General features: G+C 37.0%; 1 protein-coding gene across 3 annotated transcripts; it reads right to left on the reverse strand.

The window, feature by feature from the left end:
- Positions 1 to 1,019: 1,019 nt before the first annotated feature.
- LOC139120227 (RING finger protein 24-like) lies at positions 1,020 to 21,966 on the reverse strand. Of its 3 annotated transcripts, XM_070684446.1 has the most exons (7): positions 21,630 to 21,953; positions 18,484 to 18,571; positions 11,656 to 11,796; positions 10,836 to 10,875; positions 10,342 to 10,377; positions 5,488 to 5,567; positions 1,020 to 4,442 (listed from the first exon to the last, which is right to left on the reverse strand). In XM_070684446.1, the coding sequence occupies exons 3-7, from the start codon at positions 11,766 to 11,768 to the stop codon at positions 4,316 to 4,318; spliced, it is 396 nt and encodes a 131-aa protein (XP_070540547.1). In that variant the 5' UTR covers positions 11,769 to 11,796; positions 18,484 to 18,571; positions 21,630 to 21,953; the 3' UTR covers positions 1,020 to 4,315. The 3 variants fall into 3 exon arrangements, with proteins under 3 accessions (XP_070540547.1, XP_070540546.1, XP_070540545.1); XM_070684445.1 differs by lacking the exon at positions 18,484 to 18,571 and having other exon boundaries at positions 21,617 to 21,966; XM_070684444.1 differs by lacking the exon at positions 18,484 to 18,571.
- Between the last annotated feature and the right edge of the window lie 467 nt (positions 21,967 to 22,433).

Raw genomic sequence — 22,433 nt, forward strand, 5'->3', positions numbered from 1 at the left:
ATTTCAAGTTTTCAAGGATGTAATTGTTGTGTAACTCCTTGACATTTTCAGCAAAAAAATACCTGTCCCGCTGTAGCATACAATGTAGTTAACTTTCAACATGTTGAGGCACTATAATAAAATGTGTATTTGTGTAAAAACTAATTTTTGTTTATTTTCCTTGCGTTTGTGTGACATTTTCTTCCATAAGAATTAAATAGCTTGTGATTATTGGGTTAAAAAATCCACAATTCCACACTAATAATAAACCTCAGTGTTTAGGAATATGACTGCATACTTACTACGGGGGTTGGGAAGGGGGATTGGGGTTAAGATTTGGCGGTCAGAAAAATCAAAACAGAAAGTAGAATTTGGAGATTTGTATTCTGGCATATACAAATTGAGTCTGTGAAGACTATATTATATTCCTGGTCTATCGTTCATAGCAATTCAAAAAACCTATAGAGAGAAAATTTTACAAACATTTTGAACACAGCATCAATTTCATCTTTCATTCCATATCACGGTGATTTTTTAAAATTTATGATTCAGATTGCCCGACCACTCACCTCAAAAATACATGTAGACTATTTTCTTCAATGTCCCCCAGTGTACGTATATACCGTATACTCCAAATGAGGCTGTGTACTATAATTTGCCACGCGTTCAATAAACGGTAACATGGGGGTACTCTTTGTATGGGGTTCAAATGTATATATCGAGGGTCAAAGTGCCGTTCCGTGTATAATGGGTGACAAGTATCGCATGGAAGGAGATTGTTATTAACAATACATTTGAAATACGATCTTGCTCATTGGAGCGTGTGTTGACCGAGAAATTCAGTTAATCCGTAGAGATGTACAAAACATACTTTATTGGCCCATGTTCGACCTGTAGTGAGCTATTTCTAGCTGTGGGAACATGAACTTGATCGACATTGGCTTTATCAAAAAGTGAGGGAATGACAGACCCTGGAACCAGAGTGCATGCTAATAATCTGCAGACACATACAAACATAACAAAAGAAAACAAAGACAATGAACAGTTATTGAAATGTATGTATTGATTTTATAAAAATGAAAGATACGAAATCGGAGGTGTTAAATACAAATAACCTTACTTGAAGACAAATATCTGAAGATACCCTCAGTTTGTTTAAATATCTCACCTTTTATATTACATCATTGACCACGTTGGTCTTTCACTTTCAGAGCACATGGCACTTATGATGACAAGTAAATTTCAACAGGGGCAGCCAAACAGGCAACTTTGAGAAATCGCAACCAGAGATGTTTTTTTGTAGAACTATTACAAGTGTAATGAAGTTGGACTGTGGGAGGAAATTTGCAAGATGTCTACACCTGTCCTCCCACTAAAGTTTGTAAAAGTCACGGATTCCTTCCACCAAATGGTTTCCCCTTCTCCTCACTCACTGCCCTGAAAACTCCCCTGTGCTCAGCTCTGTCCATTTCAAAATCCCCTAAATCCCCCTCCCCTACTAAATGAATCATAGTCTCTGGGATACAGCCCCCACCTCCTTCCCACTTTGCAATACATAAACCTTAAATAGTTGTTTTTATTCCAGCGTCCTATGATATGAAATGATTTTACCATTACAAGGGCCAACTTTGACTTGTTACTGGAGAAGTTAAAAAACACACCTACAGACAATAGCATCATAACTCACGAGCCACACCACTGGAATTTTTCGTACGGTTGCCAACAATCAATAAACAGCAGAAAGTTTTCCTTGCTTCCTGATAGGCAAAACATATGTTTACTTATAGAGGAAACATTTGCAAGACATTTTTGCACTAATGGCTTTATTGGCTGCCCCTGTTTCGAAAAATACCAATCTATATCACATGGTTAGGTTTGAAATAAATATAACAAATTGAAAACCACAAAAATTGAAATTTTCTGAGCATAAACTCCACTATTACACTAGCAATTAGCCTCTGGATATAAACTCCCATGCCAGTCTCACTGAACCTATTTGTTTCTATGTAATGAATATATAGTGCATAGATCTGACAAAGGAAGATGGAAATTTGCCGATTCAGAAAACGGATATAAGACATGTTGTCCTTTATTAGTGAAATCTATTCAATGTTATTGCAGGTAACACCGTGGATGGTGTTTTACATTGTCAATGAACTACTTTGACAAGATTTTTCTTGCTCAAGTTCATGTATAATTACAGCTTGTATAATTTTTTTCACATGAGCATATTGGTGACTGCAGATTCATTCTGCATTTGTAATTACCTATATTGACCATGATGCGTTTATATATGCTGAAGTGCTGTGGATACCACAAAAAAATGCTACAAATGTAAACTTGTCACAAACTTTATAGCCAGTTTGCGGCATCGATTCAATATGATTTCCATGAGCATATGCAAAATTAAACATCTGAAGATAAGTGGCTTCAAAGAAGTTGTCACTTTGAGGGTATATTACCAGGAGTAGAGCCTAAATTCACATCGCAAAAACTACTGTATTAAATTTTTGTCCATGCAGCCAGTACCATTCAGGTCAAACCTCAGCGTTGAAAAAATGAGGTATGAATTGAGTTATACAGGAAAAGTTTAGCCCATTTATCCCTGAATGATGGTATCACCCTTATATTTCTATAAGAAAGTTAGGCCTCTGCACGGGAATGGGGGGATTGAGGGTGAAAGTGAGGGTAAAATGTGCCTCATGGACAGATAGTGTTCACCATCTTAATTTTGTAAAAGTAAAAAATATTATGTGACGTAACACAGGGTATTTCATCATCTTCTTCTTGTGAACATTACGAAATTTTGTTTTCCCTGCAGGCTTAACACAGGGTACATTGAGCCATATTGAATTTCACATGAAATGTTTATTCTAAATTATCAAAGAGAGAGTTTCAATGTTTCTTTTGAGTTTCCTTGAAAAAGGTTTGAGCAAAAGTTTCAAAATACATTTGTTTTCAAGAAGTGCATTACTTAATACTGATGCATCTGTCAAATGGGGTGGATGATAACTGGAAAGACAGGTCAGGTTGCATTACTGTCTTGAAGAACAGTATTGTACACCTGATATAGGTCAGCTGTGACAAAAAATATGGAAACCAAGGGACAAGAAATGCACCAGAGCAGAAAGAGGACCTTAACTGGCTAATGGCTGAAAAAAGTAACAAATTTCTTGTTTGATCTTTCTTTGCTTGGACAAGGTTGAAATATCACAGCCCCTGGTTCATGAAAGCTACATACTATACGGGGTAATTGTTATGATAGGCCTCAAAGGTCATTACCACTGAAATTAACAACATATTACAAAGATGTAATCATGAATTTTGAAAAGGAAACAAAAGCCTATCTTTCTTCCCGGTCCCCATTAAAGTAATACAATCACCCTCAATGATTAAGAGGAGTGATCAAATATACAGAGATAAGACATTGAAACACATCCCCATGATCAACAGTATTCTGTTTATGAAAGATGTGGGAATATGAGACCCTTAGAAAGATTTCCTGTGTGGTTTTTTTTTAATGCTCATCCACCCTGATCTACTCAGTCACATAGCCTGTGTGTTTGTGTGATGGATGGCTCCATATTCAAGCGATACATTGCATTTTCATTTCTGCACAAATTTTCATAACAAGTGCAGGCATGCCGAAAGGTCATGACCTCAAGTAACTCTTGCCAAGAAACGGTCTCATCAAATGCAGGCTGTAACACCACAGCCTTCATACTCAGTATTTTAAAATAAAAGATTACAGTTGCAAACAAATTTTCCAATTTCCCTGTTTTTTGTATTTAAATTGTAAATGACTAACGAAAATGAAATAAATCTCTTGGCTGTTGAGAATTTTCATTTCAACTTCATAAAACAAGATACAGAATATCACTGAGTCTCATTTAAAATTGATTTTTTTGCAAAAAATGGCTTCATTTGCATTGACTGTCTGTGTGGCTTTCAACATGAAATGAAAACATAAAAAAGGTAATTTTTTCATTAGCAGTTTCCAAATTTGTCAAAGCAACCAATTCATAATAAGTGGCTGTAAAAAAACCATCAATTATCAGTAACTTCAAAGCCAAGAGTTAATAGGGCTGTATAAATGCATATATTCTAATGTACTATATAAAATACTATTTTCTTGGTTTACATTTCTGCTCTCAAGCAGTCCATGTGTGTTCCTGTTTGACAAATATCTCATTTTCAAATACTATCAGGATCAAAGAGAACAAACTCTTGCCCATGAGACGCTTGTCATGCCACAAAGGAAACTTAAGGCACTACAGTTTTTTTTTAATCAGACTGGTTCAAACATTGTCCAATGAGCTCACAGGGTCTATTGTATTCATACTTCCACTCTGTACGCTCTTGATGATTCTCCGCTGGTCACAAGCCTCGTCCTCTCCGTCTGTTTCACTAGTCTGTTGCACATGGGACACGATGTCTTCTCCTGTAGCCATTTTGCTATGCATCTGCAGAATATTTTAATTGAAGAGATGATACAGACTGAAAGATCCGTCGCCTGAGGGTGCTCTCTACGCTCCCCCCCCCCCCCCCCGATCCCCCACCTCACAGAGTGCCCTTATGCAATGGCACATTCAGGCCGAGATGACATCGTTTGACTTATTTTCTTTGTAGAAGCTGCAAGGAAAAAACCACTCAAATACAAATTTAAAGTTGCAAGACTACTACGAATTCTCTTAGAATGTTTGTTTGCCTGCCCCATGTTTTTGAACTACCCAGTTATTGTCTTTGTTGTTGCCATTCAGGGTTCCAGAAGTTCGTTTTACGATTTAGACATGCTGCACACTTTAACAATATCACTACCAAGCTGGAGATTGCCTCAATAATAATGCGTAACAAAAAGTCCAACCACAAGGTATTGCAAGCAATATTCATCAAGATGTTATGACAAATAAATGTCATGTATAAAACATTTTTATTATACAAGCCATACCTATGTCATATGTATGCCCACACTTTACCCTCGCTTCCTCTGTATAGTATTTCAAAGAAAACAATCCGTACCTGTTAATTAATCTCCCTAAACCCCTTTATTAATTTGTTCCATGGATCATCTGCTCACCAACTTGAGGATTATCTCCCAGACTGAACAACTCACTAGCAGCTCATAATCCACCTTTCACCCTATGAGTTGCTAACTATTCAGTCAGGGCAATAAGCCGCCATGTTGGTGATCAGTAGAAAAAACTAATAACGGGGATTAAGCTAGGTAATTAACAGATATGGACCTTTTCCTTCAAAAACTATACAGAGATAGTGGGCAAAGAAATAGGCACACAAAGTGCAACACAGGTAAGGCTCGTATGATAAAAATATGTAATAAATGACATTTATTCATCATAATTTCCAGACAGATATTGTTTGCAATACCCTGTGGTTTTACTTGGCAAAATATTTTATGAAGTTCGCAGACATGGACTTCAATGATTCTCAATGATTGCCTACTAGCTGACTGCATTGTCTGCAGGGCACACTAAACTCATGTGTACCTACTTTCTATGGAAACCATGCCCACAGGGACATAGGCCACACTCTTGTCCAAAGGAGAACTCTTCTAAGCAGACAGCACAAATCTGAAAAGGAAAGAACAATATCCATTTTAGTGAATATCAGGGGTAGCCAACGAGCCAATTTGATAAATGGTCATAAAAGGTGATTTTACATCTAAATATGCTATTTCAACATGTTTCATGTAAATGAAATTTGGAGGGGAAATAATAACTGCTTGTGGCTGCCCTCCCCTATGATTTAAAAAATTTTCCTCTTCTGCCCAGAAGTTTTCCCCTCTCTCTACAAGGATAATCTCCCTGCTTCCCATCTCCCCACTAAAATAAATCCCTACAGCCCAGCCTCTCCAAACAACAAAAGTTCCCATTGCCGTCAGCTTTGTTCAACATGCCACATGGAAAACTCCTGAAAACAGCAGAATCACATTCCATGCATGCCTTATTGGGCCTTTTCCAATTTCATGCTGAGCAGTAGAATAAAACTTCCCCACTCTACTGGCTATCAAGGAAAAGCTGTCAATATGCCCGTTCCCTGTTGATACTTTCCTACTGTGCCCACTAAGAAATTGCTTAGGAATAGCTTTTGACACTACAGCTCTGCTGACTGCCCTGGCATCATATGTCGTCATCGAAACATTTTATACATAAATTTTTCTATATTCAGTGACTATTTTTGAATTTTTCAACTGTAAAATGAAAAAATAGCGTCAATGACACTGTAGCTCCCATCCTGGACTATTTAGTGTTTGTTCTCTGGTCAGATATTTGAACATGTGTGAAAGGGATAAAGTGCATGAAGTGAAAATACTTAAATGTAATGTACTGGAGACAGTGAAATATGTTTAATGTATTTATTCAGAATATAAAATGAAAAAAATACAGAATTAGATATATCGAATACTGTGATACAACCATTAACTCAACAAGTCATTTACAATGACATAGTCCCCACTTGTAATAGGAGTATTAGTCTTGATGGGGCAGGAAAAGGTCATTAAGAAGTATCACTGGAGTGTATATGTTGAGATCTATGGGCACATAGGTCTATGTCGTTGTTCCAAATTTGAAACACATGAGGCATGTCTAAGTTATGGTTCTAAATCGGGAAAAATGATCAGACCTCTAGCAGTATTGGCCAGCCAAGAAATACATATGCGCACTATAAATGAGGTACAAGATGTGACATCTTAAGGTCTAATATCCTATCAAAATTGGAGGGTATAGAACTTGTGGTTACTGAGACATGCATATATATGTATAATCAAGGTCAAAGGTCATCGAGGTCACATGACATTTTGGAAAAAAAACTATATTGCTAATTAATCCCTATATGCCAAAAAATCAGATCTCTAGCTCTATTCGCTTGCCCAGAATTAGATGTGTACATAATTAATGAGGTAAAGCGTGTGTTGTCATAAGGTCTCCCATCCTAATAAATACAAAGGACATAGCACTTGTGGTTACTTATTTATTGACATAAACATATATTTTAGGTAAAAGGTCATCGAGGTCACATGACATTTCGTCAAAAAATTTCTCTCCTATACTCATCCCTATATACCAAAAATCAGACATCCAGCTCCATTGGCTTGCTCAGAATGAGATATGTGCATAATTATTGAGGTACAGTATTTTGTGTCATAAGGTGTCAAATCATACCAAATATGAAGGGTGTAGCACTTGTGGTTAATGAGTTATGGAAAAATATGTATATTTGAGGTCAAAGGTCACCGAGGTCACGTGACATTTTGTCAAAAAAAATTGTATTGCTAAGTTATCCCTATATACCAAAAATCAGACCTCCAGCTCTATTGGCCTCGCTCAAAATTAGATATGTGCATAATTATTAAGGTACAATATGTGGCGTCATAAGGTGTCCCATCATACCATGCATGAAGGCTGTAGCACTTGTGGTTACTGAGTTATGGAAAAATATGTATATTTGAGGTCAAAGGTCACCGAGGTCACGTGACATTTTGTCAAAAAAATTGTATTGCTAAGTTATCCCTATATACCAAAAATCAGACCTCCAGCTCTATTGGCCTCGCTCAAAATTAGATATGTGCATAATTAATGAGGTACAATATGTGGCGTCATAAGGTGTCCCATCATACCATACATGAAGGCTGTAGCACTTGTGGTTACTGAGTTATGGACAAATATGTATATTTGAGGTCAAAGGTCACCGAGGTCACGTGACATTTTGTCAAAAAAATTGTATTGCTAAGTTATCCCTATATACCAAAAATCAGACCTCTTGCTCTATTGGCTCGCTCAAAATTAGATATGCACATAATTAATGAGGTACAATATGTGGCGTCATAAGGTGTCCCATCATACCATACATGAAGGCTGTAGCACTTGTGGTTACTGAGTTATGGAAAAATATGTATATTTGAGGTCAAAGGTCACCGAGGTCACGTGACATTTTGTCAAAAAAATTGTATTGCTATGTCATCCCTATATACCAAAAATCAGACCTCTAGCTCTATTGACTTGCTCAAAATTAGATATGTGCATAATTAATGAGGTACAATATGTGGCGTCATAAGGTGTCCCATCATACCATACATGAAGGCTATAGCACTTGTGGTTACGGAGTTATGGACAAATATGTATATTTGAGGTCAAAGGTCACCGAGGTCACGTGACATTTTGTCAAAAAAATTGTATTGCTAAGTTATCCTTATATACCAAAAATCAGACCTCTTGCTCTATTGGCTCGCTCAAAATAAGGTATGCACATAATTAATGAGGTACAATATGTGGCGTCATAAGGTGTCCCATCATACCATATATGAAGGGTGGTAGCACTTGTGGTTACTGAGTTATGGACAAATATGTATATTTGAGATCAAAGGTCATCAAGGTCACATGACATTTTGTCAAAATATCCGAGATATCTGCGTGAACAGATGGACTCACGGATGGACAAACAGACGGACATGACCCAATCTATAAGCCCACTGGACTTCATCCGTGGGGACTAAAAATTGTGTCACTCCATCCTTTTTGCAATATGAATACGATGAGAAACTAAATTTTTATTTTCCGTGGCCTTATACTGGGCGTCTATGGAGATCTGCCTTATACATACGAGTCTATGGACGTGTAAACTAAAAATATGCAAATTTCACCATGATTTGCCCGCATTTGGGAAAGGTCACTCCTATGCACTTCCATACCAAGTTTCAAATCAATCAGACTTGTGGTTTCAGAGAAGAAGATTTTTTGACCAAAAATGGGAGAAAATTACAAAAAAATTCATGAAAAATAGCAAGTCCAAGATGCTGACCCAAGATGTGCACAATCATTTCATGTCAGCCCAAAGTACTTACATGCTAATTTTTCATGTAATCTGCTCAGTGGTTATTGAGTTTTTTCAATTTTGACTGTTTTCACATTTTTTCACTTAATTTGCATATTTTTGGCAATGACAACTTCATTTGAACAAAATCTCATCTACAGCCCATCATCCATGTACACACCAAATATCAAGATGAAATGTACAGCGGTTTTGGAGTTTTTGATGTTGACGGACAGACATACAGACATACAGACATACAGACATACAGACACACAGACATACAGACATACATACATACAGACATTTCCCTAGCCTATAAGAATAGCTTCCATTGCCATATATACATATGGCTATGGGAGCTAAAAACAACAATGGCAAATAACCCAACATGAAATCTGAAATCAGCCATACAAGCAGCAGTGTTGAAATTGGCTACCCAAGCATGTATGGATTCAGCAAGCCATTCACACGGGTTGAACTTTGACCTTAACTAGCCTCGCAGTTTCAAGTAATCACAGTCCCTGCACCCACTGTGATCTGATATAATGCCATAGTATAATGCCATAGTATAAATGCCTAAAATGACATAACAGGCTTTTTAGTTAGACGTTACTGGTTTCTAACTTTTGTGTGATCTTAATCAATTAATGGGTTATAAATAAAAAAAGGATACACATCAGTTTTCTGCCAGGAAAATTTGAGTGTTCCATTATACTCATGTATGTGGCCATGGTAGGTGTTGAAAATCAACAGCTACTACACTGTAGTTTAGTGTGAATATTGACACACTTAAAAAAAACATGATTCACAGTCTCTGTGGAGTGCAGCTTTGAGATTTGAATTGCCACATTTCAAATGAAATTGCCCTTCTGTGTAACTCATTTATAGCCTAGCTTTGATGGTCGCTAAGTTTCAATCACTTTTACATGATGAGAACAAATTGTTTTAAAATGTCAGGAGAGATCTATCGCCCTTGGAAAAGTGGACAACTGAACCATGAATTATACATGTCAATAGTCATCGTTCACCATGACAACAGTCATGGTTACCATGACAATAGTCATAGTTTCACCTTTCCATGCTTTTCCTGCTCTTTTCACTACTGTACCGTAACTTCTACACAGTGGGATGGGGTTCATAGGTCATAGGGAAATCGTGCCCTTGAAGATCTGTGATCCTCCCCCTCATCATAGGTGTAATCTATTTGTCTGAGGTGACATTAGATATATAAAATAAATAGAAAATCAATCCTTTGGGATAATGTGAAATTGTGATGGGGTGTACCTTGGACTCAGAATTATTAAGTCAATACAAAGAGAGGGGCTTGTTCAACAAAAAGGTAATCTTCAGCATAATAGATGGATAATTAAAATCAAATACACAAGAGCTAGCTCACTCTGGATTGCTGACTCACAAATGAGTATTTCTCTAATATCAAATGTTCTGAGTATTTTTTTATCTCCATACCATGAACTGCTAAAACTTTGCAATTACAAGATCTGTAAATTTTTTCATTGGAATAACAAAACTTACATCGTTTGTGATCTGTCCTTTGCGTGTCATTCGAATCTGAAAGAGAAAAGTTCAAATTTGTGCGCTGGGTTTTAAAACAGGTTGTATGTGAGTCCCATTTTGGACTGTTTGCCCTTTTCCACTGGAAACATTTTAGCAAAATGCAGCATTAAGGTGATGGTCACCAAAAATTCAATTGTCTGTTAGCATCATGTTCTGAAATTTGGTGAAGAAGAGGGCATATTATTCAGAAAAGTCAAAAGCAGTCCTGCTCAAACTATACTGAGTAAATTCTAAAAATTATCAGCTCTTCACATCGCAAGACTGCAGTCTTCAATGCTATGATGGTTGTGAAAATGTCTTTTTAACCACATTCCAGGACAAGAATCAATGTGTGTTTACTTCGAATAAAATCACATTGCATTACAATACATCTTTTCACAATAAATGATATGTTTAAAGAAATTCTTGTCTATTTAAACGGTCATCAAAACAAGAATCATTTGAGTATTAACCTTTTTATAGCCTCTTTCTTCATCACCTTGCCTTCTTATTCTGAGAAGAAAAAAAACTAAAAAATTATTGCAACGCAACTTCCTGAGTTGCATGAAATTTGAAACTGTTTCTTGTCCAAAACCCTGTCAGTAGTTTAACCAATTCAAACAACCTGTCCAAGCAATAATAGTGTTTGTGGGAAGTTCTAATCCAGGTCCATACAATCAAAGTCACTTACAGACCCTCCCTGTCAGTATAATTTCCTTGTCAGATATTTCATACTTAAAAGCTTTCACTCATGGGAGAGGGTTAAAGATCAAATGTGACCTGGTTGGTTTGCCACAAATTGCCTCTCTAGATTTTCCTCAGCCCCTGATGAAATGAGTTTGTCCTCTCATCATTTTCAGAACAGAGTTTTCATTAAAATGTAATTCTTGAGTGACTGAAATGGGAAGACCTGCTATACACCTGCAAACATCTTGCACTGACCCCCTTTCAACCCATCTCTCCTTTGCTAAAACAGATCTGAAGCATTGTTTTAAAATTTGGTTCTGAAGGAGATTTGAGAAATTTAATTCTGCCGATTAATTAGCTTGTTTGTCTCAGGCAAAGAAGGAGTACCCCATCAGCTTCTATGAATCTACAAGCATAACAATCCAATAGCCACTGAGCTTATATGTATCTCAGCTTCAAAGATCACCCCAGCCAATCAGATTTCTTCTATCTCAGTTACAACTGTAAACACAGCCAATCAACTTCTCTGTATAGTAAGCTTATGGTAATAAACTTATAAGCCACCAATCAGCTTCTGAATACAAAATAGTAACAATATAGACTCACCTCCAAAGGTAGCAACAAAACAGAAGTGAGAGGAAGGTGGCCAAGCCTCCCACAGCAAGAATTGGTAGGGACGCTTCCAGGGTGAATGCTACTGAAGACTTAGTGTCTGACATGGTTGATCAACGTTCCCATGATAGATAACTATGGAAACAGGAATGGAATATTATTTTACTCAATTTAACGGATGGCTTAGAATTCATACACAGAGAAGCAATACTGCAAATCAGTGCTTGGAAAAACACATGAAAGCATAGATCAAATGTATAATAATAACAAAACAATAAAACAGAAAATTAGTGCATTATTACATATAAATTTGCAAAAATGATAAAAAGGAAAGCACCATACAACAAGCTGAGGTACTAGTAGGGCTGTTTGCAAAAAGACATCGCTGTTCTCTCATTATAATACATCAAAATAGTTATTTGTCCACATATTTACATTACACTTTTGGAAATTACAAATGCAATAATTATGACAATACAACTTAGTTGGTGACTGCAACATTCTTGCGAGCCAGAGCATAATTTCCGCTCCGCGTAACTACGCAAAACATAGGGCCAAAGTCCCTGAAGCTACTATAGACATGGATACAAAATTAAGTATTTCCTGACTGTATGAAATTATCTCACTTAGGCCAAACAAAAAAATATGTGCTGTTCAGATTACATGGTTTTCAAAAATAGGGTAGGTAGGTAGGGAAATTTTTTTTTTTTTCATTTTTTTTTTTATTTCTCAATGTGCATTTTGTACGCGTTCAAACAAACTACCAGTGAACAATTTCTTCATGAAACGCACTCAAATTGAATACCAATATATTAAAATAAAATAAAATATTCATCAGTAGAATTGAAGTGTGTGGTTTATTAGACTGCCATGGAAATTGATATGGCTGAATAACAATTCTTTGACACGAAAGTGAACTGTTTATCTAAAGGTAAATCCTCAGCTTTTAGCAGTCACTCGCAAGAAAAACGCACATGCTTTACGTTGAAGTTGTTTGTAGCCTCGCCAACCTGTATATTTGTCTGTTGTACTTACAACCACGCCCCAGCAGCATCACTGGCACATTCAACTTGAATAGAATACATTTTACATTCAGAAAAACCTGGATGGTGTTCCTCCAAAATTTCTTCGAATGTTCGGTTCTGTTTAACAGAAGACAAAAATCGACCTTTCTTCACCATGATCGCATTTGCGAAACAAAATTGAGTACACGTTATGTCCATCGCGAGTCACCATTTTGTTTGAGACGAGGCCTGCTATAAGTAGGCATACCAGGCCCTTTTTTGTTCTCGGTTAAACTTACTTGAATTGTATGTTTTCTTGAAGATCTTGTCTCAGGATTCAAAAAACTGTTTGAATAATGGTTCTATCTTGTCTACTTCCAGGGTTCCGATTTTTTTATAATTAAAATATGCTCGATTTTTTGACAAAAGGTCAAAAAATTTCAACATATGGCTGAGAGTCATTTTGTGGGTATCCCTATGAAAAAATATAGTTGTATAATAACATTAATTCTCTAACTAATCTGCTTTAAAATACTTTTTGTGCATATATTGTAAGAGTACGGTATAAGGAGCTTTTGTTTTCTTTACACAGAGACTTGAAAATGCCAAAAATTTTGTGAGACAGAGTTGAAAATTAATTGAAGGCACCGTGTTACGTGTATACTACCAGTCAAAAAGCTATTTTTCGCCATTTTCAAACTACTGTAATTTTCAGAGTTTTTAAGCCAGCTCTGTCAAATTTTGGACAGTTAAACTTGAGTAATAACAATTAGATCTGTAAAATTTCTTAAGTGTTACACTTGAGAAATTCTGATATTCAAAAAACCAAAATTCATAGGAATATGAATAAAATAAGTCATTGTTCAACTGATCAACTCACAGTACAGAATAATCCCCCAGTGGAGCTGTCCTTTTTTACACAAGAATATTACTCCCCCCTAAAAAGCTGTCATCTTGTTGTAGTCAATTTTCCTTTAGCATTGAAATCTAGAGCCAGGGTTATGATTTTTTCCTTTCCTTTCCTTAGATTTTTCATTCTCTCTTCATTTGCCCGTCTTTCAACTTGTCTTGTTTATCAATTCCCGATTCCTGCACTACCCCTATCTGTCATTTTCCCCAGTTTACGTTTAAGGTTGTTTACATACATTTATTATAATAATAACCATGGCATGCTGACTTTATTCCCATACCGGTACATCATTGAAAGAGTATTCATTTCTGTTGTCAAATATCATTTTGTAAATTTTGTGTAACATCAACAGATGAAAAATGAACAGAGTTTAATGTTCGCAAAACTACATGTACCAGGGTTAACGTTTGAAAACAGCTGATTGTAGCGTTGGCAGTTGGGGCTGTTCAACGAAGTACGTACGTACGGCAAAATTCACGGTAAATTCCGAACGCACAGATTTTGAAACTTCTCAGAACTGACCTTAACACACAGTTTTTGGTGTACGGGTTTATATTGTAATGATAGAATGACTATAAAAAGTAAAATTGACCAAAATTTTGCTCGATTCACTATCACAAAACACTTCCGGGTTTTCACTTGGCCTGCATGGCCGCGCTGTGCATGGCGCGGTTCGGAATTGACAACAACAAGGTAAATGAAAGATTACATCAAAAAACGGCCGTGAAAATGCTTCAAACTTTCCACAAATTTAATATAACATGTTGCTGTTTGGTATACTAACTCCGATCACTGAAAATTGTCCCTGCATTGTAGCGAAAACCTACCCACAAAACGCCGTTTAGGCACTGAACAACATACTGTAACGAGCCATTCCATTCTAACATAGGAAGTAGTGGCCTGAGAAATGTGCGTGCCGCAGTACGGCACGCTGCAGCGCTGTATGGCGAAAAACAATGCTGGATTTTGAGCGCTAAAATGACACAATATTTTTTTCTTTATTTTCAAAAAAAATCCCATGGTAGAACGAGCAGTTGAATTGGAATTTTTTTTATCGATAATTTTATTGAATTAGACCCAACACTTTTTGAGATACAGCAGTTTGAAAACCGGACACCGTTCGGTGTGCGACAACTGTCAGTGTCAATGTCATCATGTCGCAAGTTTTCATGAGCGTCTGGCATCACTTCTAGAAGAATGACGTATTAGTTCTCGCGTGATTCGCGCGATTTGTCATAGTTCTCGTGCAGTGTGCGAAATTAAGAGAAAATAGCTTCAGGTCATAAGGGCCTGCACCAAGCCAAAGCTTCAGGTCCTTACAGAAAACTGCCGGTCCTCAATAAATGCAGTTGTTAACGACCATTAAAGTAAACACTCTCTCGACTAATACTATGCTTTTGAATGTTGTAATATTTAATTTTTCATATCCTTTTTTCAATACAAAATGACAATTGTTCACATGGATTGCAGAATAGTGTAAGTGAATGCATCATTCAGCTACATGATATGGAATCTGAAAAAGATCACAGCCCTCATCTTCCTCACTGCCGGCATGCCATGCGCACACATTTATCAATGTTTTCCACCACGGAGGGGGGGCTATGGGACTAACAAGAGAATTTGACTTTTTTATTTCTAGCCATGTCAAATCCCCCACATTCGGACCATACATGATGTCAAACACCCAGGGGTCGGCGAATACAGGCTCATGCACTGACTACGTGTGGGTGATGAAAGTGAAACAGTTTGTCTCTCATGACAGTCTATGGGAGATGATGTTCTCTAAATGGCTGTGTAAAATTGTACACTACACCAGGGCATGTGATATTGTGATTTGAATATGGTTGGCGAGCTGAAAATCGTGAGTGGTAGAGAAGTGAGTGAATACCTTAGTACCCTGAAAACGGTCATGAGTAAGGGGAGTGTGTGAATAATTTTTTTTATGCAAACATTGATCACTACGTCTTTTTTAATTGTAAAGCAGAAGGAAGAAAATACTTGGTATGTATTTTGATATGACGTATGGCTTACTTTCAAAATTTTTCAAAAAATAAATTAAATTTGCTTAAATGTGGCCTCTGTTGCATTCATGAAGAAACAGGTGAAGTTATACTTTTAATTAAAAGGACAAGCATCGTAACTTTTTTCTCGATTATAGAAATTGCAGACAACATGAATGGCACACGTCGCCACTCGCGGAAATGAATGCATATTTTCTGATTGAAAAGTTTTGACTGAGCGATTGCTGGGTCTCATCGCCTTTTAAAATGATTCTGAAAAGTTTGACAGACACTCTATACTGCTGGAAATGATCGCGACACGATCAGTTAATGATACCGTAAAATCTTAAAAGACGTAATTTTTTGCGATATTTAGGCGTACAGCCCAGGATGACGGTGAGTTTTGCATGCCTGTCGTAAAACGGTATACATGGAAACCATTTGAAGCCCTACTCTCGTATCTCGGCTTCTGAGAGTATACACGACGGATCGTGCAACTCGACAAAACTGTTATGATAGGGCCGCTATGTTTTATAAAATGTACACTTGTTATCACGTCGATATATATAGTGCTAACAGTCGGTTTTGTGAACTTTGGTTGAAGACCAAAGAGCAAGCAAGATGTACTAGTGGTCCAGAAACAAACGTAGCGCAACGTGAACTTGACTGTCGACTGCAGGTAGCACTATTGGGCTGTCGTGTAACATCTTATCCTTGTATTGGGCGTAGTTCAAAACCATGGAGGTAAAAAAATACCCCCATGTTCAAAACCAAATATGTTTAGGCAACAGCACTGTACTCGTAAGAGGTTTTTGTCTCAAACTCTTCTATGAACCGTTTATGTTTTGAACGCGTCTACCAGGACATGAAGTGCGATCAATATCCCCTGTTGCCCCGCACTCCCACGGTGGAAAACATTGATAGGTGCATGACATTTAAGTCTGAATCAATATGATTCAAAGTTAGTCATTATCTGGATCTGTTACAGGTCTTGACGGAGAAATTTTCATCCTCTATTCCAAATTCCAGTCGGTCATAAGGACCGACATGTTGCTAAAAACTTTCGACCCGACGAGAAATCTGTCGGTCTCGGAGCGTCGGACCGACGTTAATTTCGCACACTGTTCTCGTGTGATTTCATGCGTTTCACGTTTTTTCATACCGTTATTTTTACTTCCGGGTTTACGAGGCTCTAAAAAGTCTAGGGTCGGGGGGTTAAAATTGGGTTGGGTCGGGTAATCGGAACAGCACATATTTTTTTGTTTGGCCTTAGGTCATCCTAGGGACTTGTAAACCAAATATTAAAGCTGTCTGACCAGCGGTTTTGAAAGAACAAGCAACTCAACAGTTGACAGAGCTCTGCTGTGTTATGTAGAGAATAACATTTTGTGACACATGTATTGATGAAGAAGGTGGATATCGTTGATTAACATTGTAAGTGAGTTCTGTTGAATAAGCTGAGACTGTACATACTCAGAGAAAGCACACTGAAGAGACAAATGTTTGAAACTTAAGAAGTTCAAGGTCATCAAAAGCATTATAAGGTACCATGTAACTTTCATTGCACTGTTTACACAGATTACATAATTGCTATAAATAGCACATGAGGAATCTTACAGCCAAGCTTTACCATAAAAACCCTATCACTTTGACCACTCTTTTAATTGACCACTCTATTTTTTTCCTCAAAAAGTAGTTTTATTTTATCCTTACCAAGTCAACAACAAATGGAAATTAGAACTTTCTCTATCTCTATCTCTATTGACTATTGACTATTTTGAGCAATTTCTTTTGGATAACATACAGGGCACAATAAATGACGGTTCAGAATATGTCAAAGTTGGGATTCAGGAAAGTTGCCTTTACATGTTTTAATCCTCCAAGATGGTAAGCATTTCACTATGAACTGTCAAAAAAAGTTGAACTTTCTGATAATTCTACACTAAAATTATTTTGGCTTTGATGATTTCCTAATTAATTCAATTATTTAAAATCATAATTATTTTTCCTGGGTGAATTGATAGGGTTTATACAGTACAAGAATTAAATACAATGTAAGTCAAATTTTGACCAAAAATGACAAAAATATTCCTTAAAAATACACATTTGCATATTTCATCACAATTTGAACAAATCTGAGTTGGGTTACCCCTAGCGACCTGTATACCAAATAACAAAGCTGTCTGACCAGCGGTTATGAAGAAGAAGATTTTTTACCAAAAACACCTTTTTTGGCATTAATTTGCCTATTTTCAACAATATCAAAAAATTAAAAAAACTAGTTTCTCAAAATCATATTTTTAATCTACACAGCAAATATCAAATCAGTAAGTAGTGCGGTTCTCAAGATATTTGAGTGGACGGACGCCTCACAAACGGACATACATACATACATACATACAGACTGACGACGGACGCCGGACGGATACCCATCCCAATAGCTTCTATAGACTATAGTCTATAGTAGCTAAAAATCTTTGTGGGTTGCACCAAGCTGTTGCCACAAAGTTGCGCATGGTTTACAACAATGGAATGCTAGTGTTTCAATGAACACAAGAAAAGACAAATTTATAGCTCAGACTACCAGCTGCAACAGAAGCCACTCATGTACCACTGACAAAATTCATCCGTATTTCAAGCAGTTGTGTCTGATGTTGCATGCTATAGCTAAGTTTAGCGGCAAACCTGTAAGCATGAGCAGCAATATTGCATGTAACAAGGCATCAAATTCCCAGAATATCCTCAAACCCTGCAGTTTGAAACACCACTTTAATACTTGACAGTTTTTTTTTTCTTTGACGCAAAAGACAATCTCACATAATTACACACATAAACTCAAGAAAATAACCTGAAGTTAATTGGACTCAAAATTCAGACACATGTAACTGAAAATTTAAAGGGTACTTACAACGGTGGTTACAACATAACCATCAGATTGTATGTACATATATGCGGCTTTACTCAGACACATATGCGTATCCTGACATTGGTTTTCCCTGTGCCAAAAGATATGCATTATTCTCACTGGCTTGGCTATCATATTTAAAATCTACAAAGGCATGCTCAAGCAAATACAATTACACATTTTTTTTGCTGCAAATGTAAACAGAGTACAGAAAAAAAAAAATGACCATATCTCGGAGTTCTGGAATTATTTGACGGTCATAACTTACATGGATGAATTCCACAATCTTTTAAGATTTATGTTCAGATAAGCGCTAAGATGGGAAAGATAACTTTTCCCATTAGTATCATCTACAAACTGATCATATCAAAGATGGCGGCTGATGGGGACGGCACACACAAATATTTTATGAAAATTTATTTAGCAATTTAGGGCTGTATAGATTTCTGTTTTGTACTGAACATTACTGTTAAAATACAACAAGACTTTCAGTGTAATCGGTTTTGCATTAACAAATCTCTGGATTTATACTTTTTCCGTAAAATGTGATTAGTTTTTTATTACGGCAGAGAAGGCAAAACTATCAAATTACTACTTTTAGTTTTCCTAAATAACTGTTGAAGTCATTTAATATGATAGACATGCCAGGTAACATTTTCAAAGGAGTTCAATATTTCCGCAAGACTACACCGATATCTCTGTAATCGAATGACCTACACTACTGCAAATATGTGCTGGATAATGCTGATGACCAGATAAGGTATTCCCATTTTTTCAAAAAGGTAGTTCTGGTGTCATTTTGGAGGAGAAAACATCATAAGCAAAAAAAAAGCTCCTGGGGATATCTGACAGAATGGAGATAAATTGTGTTTGATCTCTGTCTTTTCCAGCTCTTATCACTGACAGAGATATTTCAATTTAAGTACTATATATAGGGCTTGAATACCCATTACTGAATGTGCATTAAGATTTTTCAACAAAGCGCACAATGTAAGTTGGGAATGTATAAATAAATGTAGTAATATAATATGGTAATAAATTTTGAATTCAGCCAGCAAAGCTTAATAGGGAGGAATTATACATTTATAAAAATTATACATTTTAAGTTAGTTTTCAGCAAAAGTAAATTAGCCCTTCATGGCAACTCTATAATTGCAGCACTCCTAATTTCTAATACCGTACTTGTGAATATCAATGCTTTTAACAACTTATACATGTACCTGACACTATTTTTACCATTTTTGATCCCTAAGATGGAAGACTGTAACTTGGAATCATCCCTTCAGAGAATTTTACACCTCAACAAATATGTTAAAAATGATCTTTCATATACACTCCTATGATTTATACAAGCTTATTCCATACCAGTGCAATATTTCAGAATGATAGAAACAATTTTTATGTCAGGTGAATGCATCTGGCTTTACACTTCTAAGATACTAGAATGCAGTTTACATTTCTATATAACCTTAAGTATAAATGACTGTCACGTTTCCATAATCCTTAACCTTCACCCCAATTCCCTGTAAACTTAGCCTAGAATCCTATTCGTCCACTTGCCTCCGTATCTGCGGGAGTGGGTCGGAGGTACGGAGGCAAGCGGACGAAATAGGATTCTAGGCTACTGTAAACAGATCCATGATCACCATTGATAACAATGGTTTTGGGCCAAACCATGGTGGTGAAAGGGTTAAGGTACTACATATCTGATGAATTATGAATCTATCCCTGAAATCTGGGTTAGGGTTAATAAAATAGTAAATTATAGTACTCGGTTCTTGTGTACAAATGTTGGACCAGGCAGCAGTTCACAGACCACTGACTAAAGTCCATCAGACCAAGTTATAACACACCTCATCCGCAGTCTGTGTTCCAATTCATCAATTGATAGTCACATGGGATGCCTGCCAGGCATCAGTTCCGAAAAATGATCCCCGCTGACTTCAAAAACGACATTTGTGCATGCGCGAACTGGAATGTTAAACATAGATGTTGTATGCGGCCCAGCGAAACGACAGTCAAGAAACTTCTCTGTTTGTCCTACTAAATTCCAAAGAAGACCTGACTGCTCTGGTTTCCGACAAGGACTTGAAACCGATGAAAACGATAGTCAAAGGTGCACTGAACGTTCTTCAGAAGTATTGCTACACTGTCGGGGAAAACTTTTTCTTGCCGAACCACTCAAACATATAATATGCAACAAGTTTTGTGTATGGTAAGTTCTTATGCAGGGACTGTGGATAAGGTGTCACGTTATAACTTATAAAACACATATTGACTGGCTATGATGGTAACAGCAAACGTTTTTTTACCCTATGGCCTGTGAGATACCCCCCAAACACCAGATTGTTTTGCTTGGCCGACAGCCTCGGAAACAGTCCGTTTTTGGGGTGACAGTCCCTTGGGGTACAGAAGTATGCTGTTGCCCTCAGGGCCAGTTGGTATGTGTATATGGTTCAATACATCAGTTTTGTGTTGGTTCTGATAACCTTCATAAGTTGGCTCCTCTTTGCTGCTGCAGAGACCATAAACCTACACAATGTATAGGCCTGGTCTACACATGCACATACAAGTTACTACTCCCCCATATCCCCCTCCAATTTAATTGCTACCAATTTTGTTTTGATCTTCACGCTACCAAAAGTTCAGATGGTCTATGCTGTAATACTAAGTACATGACTTGCGTTTTTTTCTCCCTCGTTATTGATGTAAACTCTTTCAACTATTACATGCAAACATTTGTGGACTTCCATTCCAAGCCAATCTTGAGAGCTGTGTCAGTCAGAATATGGAGGTAGCACACATAATGTGCTATGTGTTACCTCCATGGTCAGGACGTCATGCGTAGCTCTCAAAGTGGGAACATTCCAATTCCTTATCCTGTTATGTGCGCAGCATGCTTGGTCTATACACAACACTTACACAACTTAGAATTTTGCACCAGATTGGAAAATAAACAACCAGTAACAGTTAAACCTATTTGTTATGTGAAGGAGGCCATTTCGTCTCCCTCCGTGCAAAAAATAACAATTAATCTTGACAGCACATGAAGCTTGGGCCCGCTGTCCGTGGAGAGGTGGGTGTTTGATAAACAATCCTGCAATATCGTCAACATCCTGCAATATCGTCAACGCACCTGTTTTGCTTACCTTTGACACGGTCCTATTCTGTCCAGTCCGACGTACTTGCAGTTCACTTGCTAATGCAACGTCACATTATGAAACTCAGTCACTTCCTGATGTAAATTCGGTGAAAACTACGGCTTGTGCAGTCACAATATCGATATATCTCACCTTTGTAAGTGACATACAGTTAAAATGGTGAGTCTGGTCGAGGATTTGCCCTGTTTTGAGAGAGGTTTCAGAGTTCATGAATTGATTACGCCATGATGGATAGCGGAGATGTTTTCGTTCAGGTTTAACCCTTGCTGTGTACACACATTGTGCACAAGTCCACAAGCCCGGGGTTCGCACGAAGGTCAATTACGACTCCCTAAGCAAGTGTTTTTTATATATACATTCCTGTCATTTGGCCCGTATCGAGGTAACGCGACAGCAAGAATATTGCTCATAAAAAGTGAAGATTACCCAATTAGCACTATTATTTTCACTTTCATAGTTTTGTAAGATATCAGTTTATACAACAATCCTCTGCACTGATGAAGCTGCCAAGTAAATAGCTTTCAATAATTCTGAATTCTTTGGAACTAAACTTTGTGCTAAAAACGTTACATATATATCTTACCAAAACTTTACTAATCCAAGTTCCTTTGAAGCGCGATGTGGTCTTTTTTATTTTAATCTTCCTGCACAGAACCATATGGTCATTGTTTAAAAACAGTAAATTTATAATTATGAATATTTTGATGAATGAATTTTGATGAATACAGAATGAAAATCAGGGATCATTGTTCAAAGTTTGCTTCCATAGAAACAACTAACTATATGCCGATA

The sequence above is a fragment of the Ptychodera flava genome, chromosome 20, assembly GCF_041260155.1.
Source record: "Ptychodera flava strain L36383 chromosome 20, AS_Pfla_20210202, whole genome shotgun sequence".
In the NCBI taxonomy this organism is placed as follows: domain Eukaryota; kingdom Metazoa; phylum Hemichordata; class Enteropneusta; family Ptychoderidae; genus Ptychodera; species Ptychodera flava.